General features: G+C 38.2%; 1 protein-coding gene across 1 annotated transcript in view; it reads left to right on the forward strand.

The window, feature by feature from the left end:
- Positions 1–14,300, forward strand: part of ZNF277 (zinc finger protein 277) — a 115,487-nt gene extending 101,187 nt beyond the window's left edge. Inside the window, exons 8-12 of the mRNA XM_065884220.1 lie at positions 8,114–8,181; positions 10,341–10,437; positions 12,020–12,062; positions 13,074–13,248; positions 14,010–14,300. Coding sequence (XP_065740292.1) covers positions 8,114–8,181; positions 10,341–10,437; positions 12,020–12,062; positions 13,074–13,248; positions 14,010–14,196 — 570 coding nt within the window. The 3' untranslated portion in view covers positions 14,197–14,300. The remainder of the gene's footprint in view (positions 1–8,113; positions 8,182–10,340; positions 10,438–12,019; positions 12,063–13,073; positions 13,249–14,009) is intronic.
- Positions 14,301–15,947: the final 1,647 nt, after the last annotated feature.

Genomic DNA, 15,947 nt, shown 5'->3' on the forward strand with positions numbered 1-15,947 from the left:
CATCCTAAGAGACTACTACAAGCAACTCTGTGCCAATAAAATGGACAACCTGGAAGAAATGGACAAATTCCTAGAAAGGTATAACCTTCCAAGACTGAACCAGGAAGAAATAGAAAATATGAACAGACAAGTGACAAGAAATGAAACTGAAATTGTGATTAAAAATCTTCCAACAAACAAAAGTCCAGGACCAGATGACTTCCCAGATGAATTCTATCAAACATTTAGAGAAGAGCTGACACCCATCCTTCTCAAACTCTTCCAAAAAATTGCAGAGGAAGGAACACTCCCAAACTCATTCTGTGAGGCCACCATCACCCTGATAGCAAAACCCGACAAAGATACTACAAAAAAAGAAAATTACAGACCAATATCACTGATGAATATAGATGCAAAAATCCTCAACAAAATACTAGCACACGGAATCCAACAACACATTGAAAGGATCATACACCATGATCAAGTGGGATTTATCCCAGGGATGCAAGAATTCTTCAATATACGCAAATCAATTAGTGTGATACACCATATTAACAAAATGAAGAATAAAAATCATATGATCATCTCAATAGATGCAGAAGAAGCTTTTGACAAAATTCAACACCCATTTATGATAAAAACTCTCCAGAAAGTGGGCATAGAGGGAACCTACCTCAACATAATAAAGGCTATATACGACAAACCCACAGCAAACATCATTCTCAATGGTGAAAAAGTGAAAGCATTTCCTCTAAGATCAGGAACGAGACAAGGATGTCCACTCCCGCCACTATTATTCAACATAGTTTTGGAAGTCCTAGCTATGGCAATCATAGAAGAAAAAGAAATAAAAGGAATACAAATTGGAAAAGAAGAAGTAAAACTGTCACTGTTTGCGGATGACATGATACTATAGAGATACTATAGAGATACATAGAGATTCCTAAACATGCCACCAGAGAACTACTAGAGCCAATCAATGAATTTGGTAAAGTTGCAGGATACAAAATTAATGCACAGAAATCTCTTGCATTCATATACACTAATGATGAAAAATCTGAAAGAGAAATTAAGGAAACACTCCCATTTACCATTGCAACAAAAAGAATAAAATACCTAGGAATAAACCTACCTAGGGAGGCAAAAGACCTGTATGCAGAAACCTATAAGACACTGGTGAAAGAAATTAAAGATGATACCAACAGGTGGAGAGATATACCATGTTCTTGGATTGGAAGAATCAGTATTCTGAAAATGACTATACTACCCAAAGCAATCTACAGATTCAATGCAATCCCTATCAAATTACCAGTGGCATTTTTTACAAAACTAGAACAAAAAATCTTAAAATTTGTATGGAGACACAAAGGACCCCGAATAGCCAAAGCAGTCTTGAGGGAAAAAAACAGAGCTGGAGGAATCAGACTCTCTCACTTCAGACTATACTACAAAGCTACTGTAATCAAGACAGTATGGTACTGGCACAAAAACAGAAACATAGATCAATGGAACGGGATAGAAAGCCCAGAGATAAATCCTCACACCTATGGTCAACTAATCTATGACAAAGGAGGCAAGGATATACAATGGAGAAAAGACAGTCTCTTCAATAAGTGGTGCTGGGAAAACTGGACAGCTACATGTAAAAGAATGAAATTAGGACACTCCCTAACAGCATACACAAAAATAAACTCAAAATGGATTAGGGACCTAAATGTAAGACCAGACACTATAAAACTCTTAGAGGAAAACACAGGAAGAACACTCTTTGACATAAATCACAGCAAGATCTTTTTTGATCCACCTCCTAGAGTAATGGAAATAAAAACAAAAATAAATAAATTGGACCTAATGAAACTTCAGAGCTTTTGCACAGCAAAGGAAACCATAAACAAGACGTAAAGACAACCCTCAGAATGGGAGAAAATATTTGCAAACGAATCAACGGACAAAGGATTAATCTCCAATATATATAAACAGCTCAATATTAATAAAACAAACACCCCAGTCCGAAAACGGATAGAAGACCTAAATAGACATTTCTCCAAAGAACACATACAGATGGCCAAGAAGCACATGAAAAGCTGCTCACCATCACTAATTATTAGAGAAATGCAAATCAAAACCACAATGAGGTATCAACTCATACCAGTTAGAATGGGCATCATCAGAAAATCTACAAATGACAAATGCTGGAGAGGGTGTGGAGAAAAGGGAACCCTCTTGCACTGTTGGTGAGAATGTAAATTGATACAGCCACTATGGAGAACGGTATGGAGGTTCCTTAAAAAACTAAAAATAGAGTTACCATATGAACCAGCAATCCCACTACTGAGCATATACCCAGGGAAAACCATAATTCAAAAAGACACCTACATCCCAATGTTCATTGCAGCACTATTTACAATAGCCAAGTCATGGAAGCAACCTAAATGCCCATCGACAGACGAATGGATAAAGAAGATGTGGTACATACATACAATGGAATATTACTCAGCCATAAAACGGAATGAAATTGGGTCATTTGTTGAGACGTGGATGGACCTAGAGAGTGTCATACAGAGGGAAGGAAGTCAGAAAGAGAAATATTAATATACAAATATTAATATACAAATATTGTATATTAATGCGTATATGTGGAATCTAGGAAAATGGTACAGATGAACCAGTTTGCAGGGCAGAAATAGAGACACAGATGTAGAGAACAAACGTATGGACACCAAGGGGGGAAAGTGGCTGGGGGGTGGGGGTGGGGGTGTGATGAATTGGGCAATTGGGATTGACATGTATGCACTGATGTGTATAAAATGGATAACCAATAAGAACCTGCAGTGTAAAAAAATAAATTTTAAATATTTTTTTTAAATTAAGGCTCAAAAAAAAGATGGGGAATTCTGGTTCTGACACTTTTCTAAAGCAAATGGAAATTGTTTTTTGCTCTGAAATTTGAATTTTAATCCAAACCCATTGGCCACGAAAAGCATAATTGATAATAATGCACCATTTTATGTATTGGACAGAAACAAGCATATTCTGAATTATATTGGAAATCTCTGCTTTAGGATAGAATTTTTGCCTGTTCTAACTAATCCTTAGCATATTAAAAGAAAATTCCCCTTGAGAAACAAGTGGAATAAGGGTGTGTGAAGATTGGCTCTGAGAGGTCGCCATGGTTTGCTACACATGTTTTACAACTAGCTACAGGCAAAGGCACCCTTTGAGTCTTTCAGTCTTCTCTTGAAATCACTCAGTCGTTAATTCCTAGAGCAAACGCTGCTTCAGGGCCCAGCCCAATCCTACAGGGGGTGGACTTCAGTGTTAACTCTAAGAAATATTGAGCTACTGCAGAAAGCTGTGGAAGCAATTTAATAGCACTTCCTTCTGGGGCTCTTTTAAACTAATAGTCAAGAGCTTGGGACTAGCAGAACATTGTGTATAGCTGGAGGTGTTTATGTTTTAGAGGAGACTTCAAAGAAACTGCTCACTCAAATTCTGCTGTCACTTTTAGAAAAGTTTGATACTTCATTCCCTGGGCATCAAGTAGTGTGACTGTGAAAACTGAAATTATCCGTTGGGACCAGCTGTCTCTAGATGAGTGTGCTAGATTGTACTGCCCACAGAGTGCCCAGATTTCATGTGGGATGAATCATGATTTGAGAGAAGTGCTTCAAGAGAATGTAAAGGCTTCAGTAACATATAAAATGAAAATTAAATCATTTTAGGGTAATATCGTTAGAAGTTTTTGGTTTGGTTTTAACTAGGAGCATTTGAGTACCTGATACGTGCCAGGTACTGTCTTTGGTATTTAAATTAAGTCTTTTACTCTTAACCACAGCCTTATGACACAGGTTTTGTCATTATCCTCATTTATAGATTAGGCAACTACAGCACAGAGAAGTTCAGTAATTTTCCCAGGGTCACATAGCTGGAGCTTTCTGCATCAGTTTCCTTCAATTTTTCCTCAGTTTTTACAATTGAAATAATAGTAGTACCTACCTCTTATACTTTGGGTTGGGTTTTTTGGTCAATTAATGGTGATAAATTCATAATGATCTCCACACACACACACACACACAGACACACACACACTTTTGCCTATTGTCTTTTACACCAAACTAGAAAGTGAACCACGGTCAAGGTAAAACTAACTTTAATCAGCTCCTTAAGGGCTCTAACCCACAACCTTAGCCATCTTAGCTATATGCTTTCCCATTGAGGCCAACAATAAGATTTGTTTTTTCTTTTTTGGCCACGCTGCGCGGGTTGCATGATCTTAGTTCTCCGACCAGAGATTGAACCCAGGGCCCCGGCAGTGGAAGTTCAGAGTCCTAACCACTGGACCACCAGGGAATTCCCACTTTGTTTTTTAAAAAGCTAAAAAAAAGAAAAAGAAAAGAAATGAGAGACGTTCATTGTTTATTCCTCTGAGGGAAAGGGCTGACATAAGTATGTGGATGTGGGCAAAAGATTGAATTGTTGTGTTAGTAACTGGTGTCTGCACATCCATTTCTCACATCCTCTTCCCTTCAGAAGCAATTTCATTGGCTGCATACATTCTACAAATGTTTGAGTGACTTCTAGGTACCAAACCCTGGTGGAACAGAAAGAAAAATATGACAGAACAGGTGGTTGATTTAAGCCACTACTTTCAAGGAATTTAGAGGTTGGTATGAGAACCAGACATGTAAACACATTAATTTCAGCACTTTGTAATGGTGTGTACAGAGTTAATGTTTCAACCTCTCCTGTAGCAGATCTATATAGTCATTGAGTCATGCATCCACAGTGTCTCACTTCCAAGGAGAATTTTCAGACCAGCAGTAATGGAAGCATCCAGGATATTCCTGGCAAGATACGCTCTGAGAGTCATAAAAGGTGGGAGAGCCATAAAAGGTGTCCAGATCCCTAGTCGGGACATGAGGCTGTTTTTGGTCTCTTCTCAGCTCAGCAAATTGATAGATTCCTTTTTCTTTCTTGGGTGAAATAATTTCCATGTTTAATTACTCATATCAGTTTTTTAATATTAACAGACTTGCAAATAAGTATATTAAAGGTCTTTTGCATGGTCTAGATTATCTACTTAGAGTTCTTGCTTTATTTTCTCACAAACAGAAGGGTTCAGTGGAGAGTGGAGCAAGGTAAGGGGACGAGGTCCCAGGCAGTTTCACATTCAAATACCCCTGCCTCAGAGGGCAGCAGACTGCTTAACATCATCACTGAGGCTTCACCTACATATTCCTAAAGTGCTCACATTTCAAGCCCTAAATTTTTCTAAAGGGAACTATTTTTACAGTGATATTATCATTTTGACTTAATTTTTTTTATTTTTAAAATACACAAAGCCATTTGTAACAAAAGTAGGCTCTTAACCTGTTTTTCAGTTTTGTTATAGTTCTCTCTACTGCAGTTATTAATATTTACATTTAAAACACTGTCTCTGTTTCTGGTGGATTTCTTGTGTAAGCACGTGTTAAGTTTTTTCCATGTTTTTTTGCACCCTGTCATTGATCATAAGCCAGCTGATGCAGAGGTTTGAGGAAGTGTTCTGAACATCTTTACTGGCATGCCTTCCAAACTTTGTTTTTCTTATATTCTTTTCTTTCCTAACATGATTCATTAGCAGGCACAGTGTCTTAATTAGAGACTAAATTTTTTTTCTCTTTGGGTCTTATTCCTGTAATAAGTCATATATTTAACTGTACCAAGGCAGAGCACTCTAGGAAAGTCTCAGCCGCTGTCACATGCAAATCACTTGTTTCCTATTCTAATGAACACAGAGTTCCATTTTTCTCTCAAATGGTAAATGGTTAGTGCTGTATTGCCTAGATAAATCCCCGTGTTGTACTTAATACTGAGAAAGCTGCAAAGTAATGCTTTGACTTTGGAAGTTTGACAGTGAAAGATATTTTTCATCATTTTGGGCTCAAAACATTTATTGATAAGTAACATTTGCCTGTATTGTTGAGAATGATAGTACCCCAAATGGCCCATCAGGGTATTAGTCCAAGTCCAGAGAGACATAAAAGATTTAATTCATCACCAAAAATTCCATCTAACAAGGATCCTGTTGGCAATGGTGAGGCCATTCTTGATGTTCATAATGATGCTTAGACACTTCATGACTACTCTGGGAAGTACATTATAGAGTCCAAATTAACTATCTCTAATGACGTTATGGTAAATCTGCATGTCTGAGTTTATGCGTCATTTAGCTGATAGGTGATGACAGCTTCAAAACCTCTCATTAAGTTGATGAATGATAGCTTTTCTCTAAATCATAATGGCTCTTGTAGTTCTTTGTTTTTAGTTAAATGAATACCTTTTTAGAAAAAAAAAATTGTTCATGAGGTGAATTCTGGTAATGTTTTTCCAAAAGAAGGATATCTGTATTATATCAGGTGAGGTTGGACTTGACAGTTGCCATAGTTTAACTGCTTGAAAAAGTGCCCACTGGTATTTCTACATCCTTCTTTAATGCACTGTCTGCTTTTGCATGGCATGGTGGGAAGATTGTGTGGAGAGAAAAGAAAGGACAAGAGAAAGAAAGAAAGGACTCAAGGGATAAAAGAGACATGGTTGGGCCAAAAGAAATCATTCCTTCTCATCACTACATAAAGTTTTGCTGAAACTATGACTAAATTTTCCAGACATAGCCCTAAAAGGGTGGAACTCCTCCATGAACTGTAAGAGAGAAAAGAGATTTGAGTAGATATTTGAGTACCTACTGTTACCTGGTACCATGTACCATGTGCTTTTTATACATTAACTATTTAACCACATTACGAAACCTTTTGAGGTAGGATCTAAATTGACATCGTATTTTTTAGATGTTTTCAGTTAAAATTCAATTCAAAAAAATACTTCTAGTAACCACTGTGTGCCCGGCTCTGGAAATGTAACAACGAACAAAGGCCATGTCCAAACAGACATTCTAGTGGAAAAGACAGAGAGCAAATAAGAAAACAAATAGATACACAAAATGATTTCAAGGTGTGATCAATGCTTTGAAGAAAAATAAAACATCCTAGAGGAATAAAAAGTAACTTGAAGGAGGGGTGTTTTAGACAGAGTAGTCAGAAAAAGAGGTAGTAGCGTTTAAGCAGAGACCAGGATGATGGAGCCATGTTAGGATATGTGAGGGAGCAGTGTTTCAGGCAGACGATGCGACAAGTACAGAAGTAGCTGGGTGGAAGTCAGCTTGCTGTGTTCAAGCAATAGCAAAAGAGCAGTCTGGCTGGAGCCAGCTGAGCAAGAGAAAAAGTGGTGGGACATAGTGATGGAGAGGGAGCCAGGGCAGAACATGGAGGCCTTATAAGTCATGGTAAGGCCTCTGAATTTTGTTCTGAGTGTGTGAGAAGCCCTGGGAGGGGTCATACAAACAGGGAGGTACCCTTTAGAAAGCTCACTGTGGCTGCTGTCGGGGAAATAGACTGTAGGGGACCTCAAATAGAAACAGAGTCCAGCTAGGAGGATGTTTCAGAGTCTCTGTCAAAAGATATTAGTGGGGTTTTGTTTGTTTGTTTGTTTTTTTGCGGTACAGAGGCCTCTCGCTGTTGTGGCCTCTCCCGTTGCAGAGCACAGGCTCCGGACGCACAGGCTCAGCGGCCATGGCTCACAGGCCCAGCCGCTCCGCGGCATGTGGGATCTTCCCGGACCGGGGCACAAACCCGTGTCCCCTGCATCAGCAGGTGGACTCTCAACCACTGCGCCACCAGGGAAGCCCATTAGTGGTGTTTTGAAAAGATCCCCAAGAGATTCTTATGTGGATCCAGGGTTGAGAAATGCTGATTAACATTTAAGAGAAAAGAACTTCACTGAAAGCTTATTACTGCTTCTTCAAAAAGAAAAACATATGAAAATATTATTAAACATTTTTGCATATTTTTAAAATGTTTGATTTAGGATATATCCCAAATCCTAACCATTTAGGATATATCCTAAATCCTAAAATTTGATTATCATTTCTTATCCGTGAAATAACAGCTTTAATATATTCTGCTTGTATTATTTTAAAACCATTTCCATTTGGGTTCTGTCTTGTTTTGTTTTTGAGTTCTGTGTCTACTTTCTCCTTTTGCCTCTTCCTCCTTCACCCCTCCTTTTTATCTCTAATCCCTCTGTTCTTCCTACAAAGGAACTTGGAAAATCCTGGGAAGAAGTTCAACTAGAAGATGATCGGGAGTTGCTGGATCATCAGGAAGAGTAAGACTTACTATTGATGCTACTTAATTACAGTGGTTTAAGAGAAGGAAAACAGTTCCTTAGTTTGATTTAAAATTACCATTCTGAAAAGACAGAGTAAAAAGAAAGAGAACCCTCTCTCTAAGCCATGCATCATTTCATGTAATATAGCAAAAACTTGAATTCAAAATAACTTCTCATACCAGTCAGAATGGCCATCATCAAAAAGTCTGCAAATAATAAATGCTGGAGAAGGTGTGAAGAAAAGGGAACCCTCCTACAGTTTTGATGGGCATGTAACTTGGTGCAGCCACTGTGGAGAACAGTATAGAGGTTCCTTAAAAAACTAAAAATAGAGTTAGCATATGATCCAACGATCACCCTCCTGGGCATATATCTGGAAAAGACGAAAACTCTAATTTAAAAAGATAAATGGGACTTCCCTGGTGGTCCAGTGGTTAAGATTCCTGGTCAGGGAAGTTCCACGTGCCGTGAGGTGTGGACAAAAACAAAACAGAAAAAGAAAAGATACATGCATCCCAATGTTCATAGCAGCGCTGTTTACAGTAGCCAAGACATGGAAGCAACCTAATGTCCATGGACAGTTGAATGGAAAAACTGTTTGTGGTATACAAACAATGGAATATTACTCAGCCAAAAAAAAAAGAATGATATAATATCATTTGCAGCAATATAGATGGACCTAGAGATTATCGTACTAAGTAAAGTTAGTCAGACAGAGAAAGACAAATAACATATGATACCACTTGTATGTGGAATCTAATAAAATGATACAAATGAACTTACTTAGGAAACAGAAATAGACTCACAGACATAAAAAACAAATTTATATTTACCAAAGGGGGAAGGGGGTAAATTAGGGGTTCAGCATTAACAGATACACAGTCCTATATATAAAATTGATAAACAACAAGGTCGTACTGTATAACACAGGGAATTCTATTCAGTATCTTGTAATAACCTATAATGGAAAAGAATCTGATAAAGAATGTATATAAATATATATGTATATAAAAGAATATGTATATAAATATATATGTATATAAAAAGATTTTATACATATGTATATAAAAAACTGAATCACTTTGCTGTACACCTGGAACTAACACATTTTAAATCAACTATACTTCAATAAACAATAATAATCATAATACCAAAATAACTTGGACATAAGAATCACTAAAGCAACTGTTATTCCAACCAAATACTGTTTTGCTACTAAAGCTATTCATTGAACACACAGGTAGTATATAAGTCAGAGAAAAATATATTCCAAAGTGCTTTGCTTATTAGTCCATTGGTCCCTAGACCTTAAAGTGATATGATCTTTGAACTCTCTCTCCATGCTGCTTGCCATTGGAGTAGTGAATATAACTCAATGGAGGTTAACCTTGTTCTGTGTTCATCCCGTTGATGACTAATGTAAAACAGTCACAGCTTCTTTGTTTGAAATTATAAGCTTGAGAAGTATTCTTTTCAACCTAAAAGGATTCCCTGTTATTCATTCTCTTTTCATTCAAAGCTGTTCAGCCTTTTGTCTCTCCCAGGATTTTGGTTCTCCTGGTTTAGGAATGACAAGAAGTTGACAGTATCTCAAAAAATAAATGCAATGAGGGGAGAAAATGGTAAAAAGGGCCCTGTATGCCTTTTGATTTCTCTATTTGCCATCAGATTTAACACTTGCCCCATTTAAAATGATCAGTATTTCCCACATGATAGATAAAGGTTTGCCTTTTTAAAATACGCCATTTATCATGCAGAAACACACTCCCAGCACTGCACCTCACAGCATGCGCACTTAGTGGTCATGGTTAATGAGAGAGAGCTTACATTTCCTGATATATCTTCTCCGCAAATTAAAGCTGGTTTTCTCAGAAAGACATTGCACTGATCTCGTAGTGAAATAGCTGCTCAGAGAGGCAAATGTAAGAAAATGGAGCAGCACCTGTTTGCTATTTATATTAATTTCATGGTGCTACTTTGAATTTCAAAAACTGTATCAAAAAGTCATAATATGATATGACAGTCTTTACAGAAATGTCAGAGTTGAAAGAGAATGGCAGGGTTTCCTAGGGAGCAGAAAGTAATACCAAGTCACTGTGCAGGACGCCCTCTTAATGAAGAGAATCTCCATGTTTGCTCTTTTCTTTCTAACACAGTGACTGGTCTGATTGGGAAGAACACCCTCTCTCTGCTGTCTGCCTATTTTGTGAAAAGCAAGCAGAAACAATTGAGAAATTATGTGTCCACATGGAGGTGAGACACTTTTATTCATTTGAATTTTGTTTCGTTGTTCCAACAGGGAGAAGCTGATGATAACTGCAGCCTCATCATCTTACACCTTTAGTTTCTCAATTATTTTCCCCTTCCTAAAAGTGCTATAAGCAAAACAGAAGAGACAGGGCAGGTCCATGGAGGAGAACTAGAACTCAGGGCAGTTAAGTACAACTGACTGGACCTGGGTGAACTGTTAGTTTGGGATTTCACAGACCACTGATGCCATCCCACCTCTGAGATGCTTATGAGATAGTTCTGGCCTAGACTGTGGGATCTGCAACCACGATTAACAATACCCAGGATATGGACAGGTTCTGAGTCTTTTTCCAGTGCTTCCCATGCTGGTGAACAAGGAGAGCAGAAAGAGAAAAAGATGCCGTTTACAGAGCCCTTGGGGGAAATGGGGGTGGGGGAGCCATGGAGGTGGAGAGGGCACAGGGTGTGGTCTTGCAGCTCCTTCAGTTAAAAGGATTTAGAGAGAAGAAGTTTGAGGACATTTCCAGTTTGCGCTTTCCTTTCTGGAGGCCATCTTTATGTTATATTGGGAGTAGAGAGTTGAGTGTAACAGAAAAATATTACTGTATTATTCTGATGTGCCCTCCCTCCCCTCCCGCCACTCAGCTCTGTCATAGTGGAGCAGACTCTCCTTTTTCACCCGTGTTCATTCCATTCTCATTCATAAAAACAAGGACCTGAAAGGTGTTCAAAAGGCTATGGGTATTTACTTAAGTCAAAACAGAGTCATTTTGTCTGAAACAGGTTGCCACTAGTATGTGTGTATAGTTTCCAGTGTTTAAATGTAACTCATAATATCCTAGTATCTTTGAATTGGAAGGAGCCTTGGTCCCCCTATCCTGTGTAAGAATTCCCTTTGCAGTATCCTTGACTGGTGTCCTCAACCTCTGCTCAGTTACTTTCAGTGATAACATATCATGGAATTCTTAATTATCCTGACTGTGATGCTACACTGAATACCTTCACGGGGAGTTAGGCGGTCTTTATTCTCTGTGAGCTTATAAGTTGAAGCATTTACCCAGATGGGCGATTGCAGGGATGGAACAGAATAAAAATAAGTCTATGCATCATGAAAATCAAGACATGCAATTTGTGGGAAGGTATGAGTGAAGAGAAACTTGCAGATTTAAACACTGTATTTGACAGCATAAAACGAAGAGCAGAATTTTTTAAATTACCTATCTGCTTGTGGAGCATAATTCTAGTCCAGACACACAGTACAGTAGGGCCACATCTTACCTAGCGACTGAGGACACTTCTGTCAGACTGCAGAATGCATACAGAGTAAATTTGTAAAGACTGGAGATACAAGCTGTGAACAATTAAATGTTTTAACTGATTGACATGACTTGTTTGGACTGTGCTTTATAAAGCAGTTGGATGTGGGGGGAAGCAGTTAGATTTCGAAGACTTCAAAAGCAGATGATGAACCGAGACTGAGTTTCTACAGTGTTCAAACTCCTGTGAATAAGCTGTCTGTTTATAACTTCAGCCTGAAAGATTAAATAATTTATATGCTCACAGATATATTCGTTCCTTTTTTTAGGATGCACATGAATTTGATCTCCTCAAAATAAAGTCAGAACTTGGTGAGTTTGATTCGGAAGTTGTTTTCCATGATGCTGCATTTTTTTATACACCATCCCGTAAACGATGCCTGCGTTGCACAGTTGTGATTGGAGAGTGCACAGCCAAAATGTGTCTCTCCACAGATGGTCTCAACAGAACTGCCTGAAACCGTGATTCACAACCATTTTGAACTATAATATTCACATATGGTTTTGATTTCATATAGTCTTTCTTCTTTTCTACATATATGATTGCTTCAAATAAAGTACAGGTTAATGGTTAATATCATAATGTGGTGGGGACTAGTGGAAAAAACGTGGATTTTGAAGTCACACTAGAGTTCATATTCCAGCTCTAGCACTTACTGGGTGTGTGACGTTGGGCCTCGGGTCAGCAGAATGTTACAGAGAGTGGATAGAGTATGTAAAACACTACTGCGCTGCTTGGTAGTGTAGCTAGATTATTTATTATAGATGGACCCAATTGGATCACTATGATAGAAAGATTAGGGTCATGAAGACATAAAGTACTGACTTGCTAATGTATCCAAGACCATAAAAAGCTCACTTCCCACACCTCAACTCACCGACTACTTTCCTAGACTCTTGGACATGTTACTTTACTTTACCACTCTTATGGCATGTGTATATGTTATATATGTAATAGATTAATAGTCAAGAACATGGGCTGTGGAGCCAACAGCCTGGTGTCAAATCCTGGCTCTACACCTACAGGCTGTGCAATTCTGGACAGTTTCCTAATGTATAATGTGGATACGGTAACACCACCTATGTGATAGGGTATTGCGAGGATTAAACGTATTAATGCATGGAAAGTGATTAGAACAGTGCCTAGCACATAAGCCCTATATAAGTATTGGCTGTTATTATTTGATATCTATTAATATGCTTTAAAACTGCACTGCCTCTTCAGGTTGGTTAATAAAGAGAAGCGGTTCTTTTAAAAAATTATAAAAATGCAAAAATGGGTCTGACCAGTTGTCTGATGATTCTGTGTACTGTCATTTTCAGGACTGAACTTCTATGAACAAGTGAAACTAGTCAATTTCATTCGGCGGCAAATTCACCAATGTAGATGTTATGGCTGCCATGAGAAGTTCAAGTCCAAAGCAGACTTAAGGACTCACATGGAAGAAGCTAAACATACTTCACTGCTTCCTGAAAGACAGACATGGGATCAACCACAGTGAGTACTGCTCAACCAGACATACATTTCTTTGCTGCTTCTCCATTATTTCATCCCTTTATTTAATTCCTCTTTAGAAAATCCCAGATTTATGAGAGGCAAGGTCAGCCCTGGATTGACCTGAGACCCTGTTCCTATAATTCTCATTCAGGTCGAAACCTTTAGATTTCAGAACTAACTACAAAGTGTGTCCAGAGAAGGAACCAGAGTAAAAATTCTTTAGATATTTTAATGTTTGATAATTTATAATGAAGGAAATAGTGATGATTAGGTTGGGGGAGGGAAAAAAAAACTTCACAAGCAGAAGCAGTTGTTTTTATCAGATACAACTGATAAAAGGAGCAGTGTATGAAAGAGTAACTGTATTTGAACTTGTTAACCTTAGGGAAGAACTGGGCCCTTTGAGTAGAAATGAGAGAGATGTCATTTTTAGCTTTATCGAGAAGGTATTATTTAATAGCTAGAGTTGCCTGATAGTGGGGTAGGCTGCCTTTTAAGATAGTGAGTGTCTTGTTATGGTAGATATCAAGCCAAGGCTGAATTGCCAACTAGCAAGGATACTAGTAAGACTGATTTCAGCCAGTAAAGGTCAAAGTAAAAGTAATTCAGGAGTTCTCTCCCTTACAGCCTTTGCAAAATGCAGTTGAAATTGTTGGCAAGGAAACCTAGCAAAATTATAGTGATGTATACATTCAGCTGCCTAGAAATTTTCTGGATAATGTATAGTTTTGGTTATTCAGTATATCTGTGGTTGTTTTCAGGTATTATTTTCCAACCTATGAAAATGACACTCTGCTATGTACCCTGTCTGACAGTGAAAGTGACCTGACAGCTCAGGAACAAAATGGAAATATCGCCATCATTAGTGAAGATACATCTAAACTGCATGCTTTGAAACAAAGCAGTATTTTGAACCAGTTGCTACTACATGAGTCCTTGAAAAACTAGAAGAAACTGCCACAGAAGCAATGTTTCATGTTTTCTCCAATGAGACAGATGCAAAAGAATACTTTAAATTTGAACATCAGCAAAGGATTAGTCTTTGGTAAAATATATATATATTTTTTAAATTGGCTGTCTTGGGTCTTCGTTGCGGTGCGCGGGCTTCTCATTGCAGTGGCTTCCCTTGTTGCGGAGCACAGGCTCTAGGCTCGCAGGCTTCAGTAGTTGTGGCTCATGGGCTCTAGAGCGTGGGCTCAGTAGTTGTGGCACACGGTCCTAGTTGCTCTGCAGCACGTGGGATCTTCCCGGACCAGGGATTGAACCCGTGTCCCCTGCTTTGGCAGGCGGATTCTTAGCCGCTGCATCACCAGGGAAGTCCAAAATAAACTTCTAAAAAACTAATTTTTTTCCCAAAAATAAAGTAGAAACTAAATAAAATGAAAACTTTTTATATATGAGCTCTGAAGTTTTGTTATGTAATCATTGTAAATGATCTCATTTCATTAGACTCATTTTTATCTATAATAAGGAAGACGTGCCAATCACAAAGAAGTGAAATGTTCAAATTATTTATAAACCAGTAGTTTCAGTCTCTTCCCCACAAGCTTTCGTCATCCAGCAAGTCACAAAATTTGACAGACGTGTGCTTTCTGTACTACATTGGGTCAGCTGTGAATGTAGTGACCAAAAGAGGAGCCACAGAAGAGAGGAACAGTGGTCAAAGTCCTGGATGATGCACAAATCGGACACTATTTCAGAAAAATCAAAATCTGACTATGTTATTATTATTGCTTTCTACCTGGAGTTATTAAACGCCCTAGAAATGGACATCAAGACAAATAACTTCACTTTCCCCTACAATGTATATACGGCTAACAGATGAATACCATTTTTTTAAAAACAACCACAATACCATTATGACATCTAACAAAATTAACAATAACTTCCTAATATCATATGTTTTCAGTTTTCCTTAGTTGTCTCAAAAATGTCTTTTTACAACATTACCAGTTACAGGACAAATATTGTATGCCTCCTGATAAGATGCAATGAGGAAGACAAAACATCACTTTTCAGGGTTCTTCCCCAAAATGTATAATGTGAATATACTGAAGAAACATCAACTAAACCCAAGTGAGGGACAGTCTACAAATAATTGGCCTTTAATCTTCAAACAATCAAGGTCATGAAAAACAAAGACTGAAGTAACTGTACCAAATTAAAGAAGACTAGAGAGGTATCACATTGTGTGATCCTGGATTGGATCCTGGACCAAGAAAATATGGTTTTCTTCTGCTGTAAAAGATATTAGTGGGACAATTAGCAAAATTTGAGTAAGGTCTGTAGTAAATGTTATGGTATTCATATTAATTTCCAGATTTCAGCAATTGCAGTGTAGTATGTGTAAGAATGTTCTTGTCTTTAGAAAATACACACTGAAGTTGTTAAGGGAAAAGGAGCACTTTGTTGGCAATAAAAAACTAATATGGGGAATTCCCTGGCAGTCCAGTGGTTAGGATTCCGGGCTTCCACTGTAAGGACCCTGGCTTTTTTTTTTTTTGGCTGCAGTGGATCTTTGTTGCTGTGCATGGGCTTTCTCTAGTTGTGGCGAGTGGAGGGCTACTCTTTGTTGTGGTGTGCAGGCTTCTCATTGTGGTGTCTACTCTTGTTGCAGAGCACGGGCTCTAGGCTCACAGGCTTCAGTAGTTGTGGCACATGGGCTCAGTAGTTGTGGCTTGCAGGCTCTAGAGTGCAGG

This window comes from Phocoena phocoena, chromosome 9 (genome assembly GCF_963924675.1).
Source record: "Phocoena phocoena chromosome 9, mPhoPho1.1, whole genome shotgun sequence".
Lineage (NCBI taxonomy): Eukaryota > Metazoa > Chordata > Mammalia > Artiodactyla > Phocoenidae > Phocoena > Phocoena phocoena.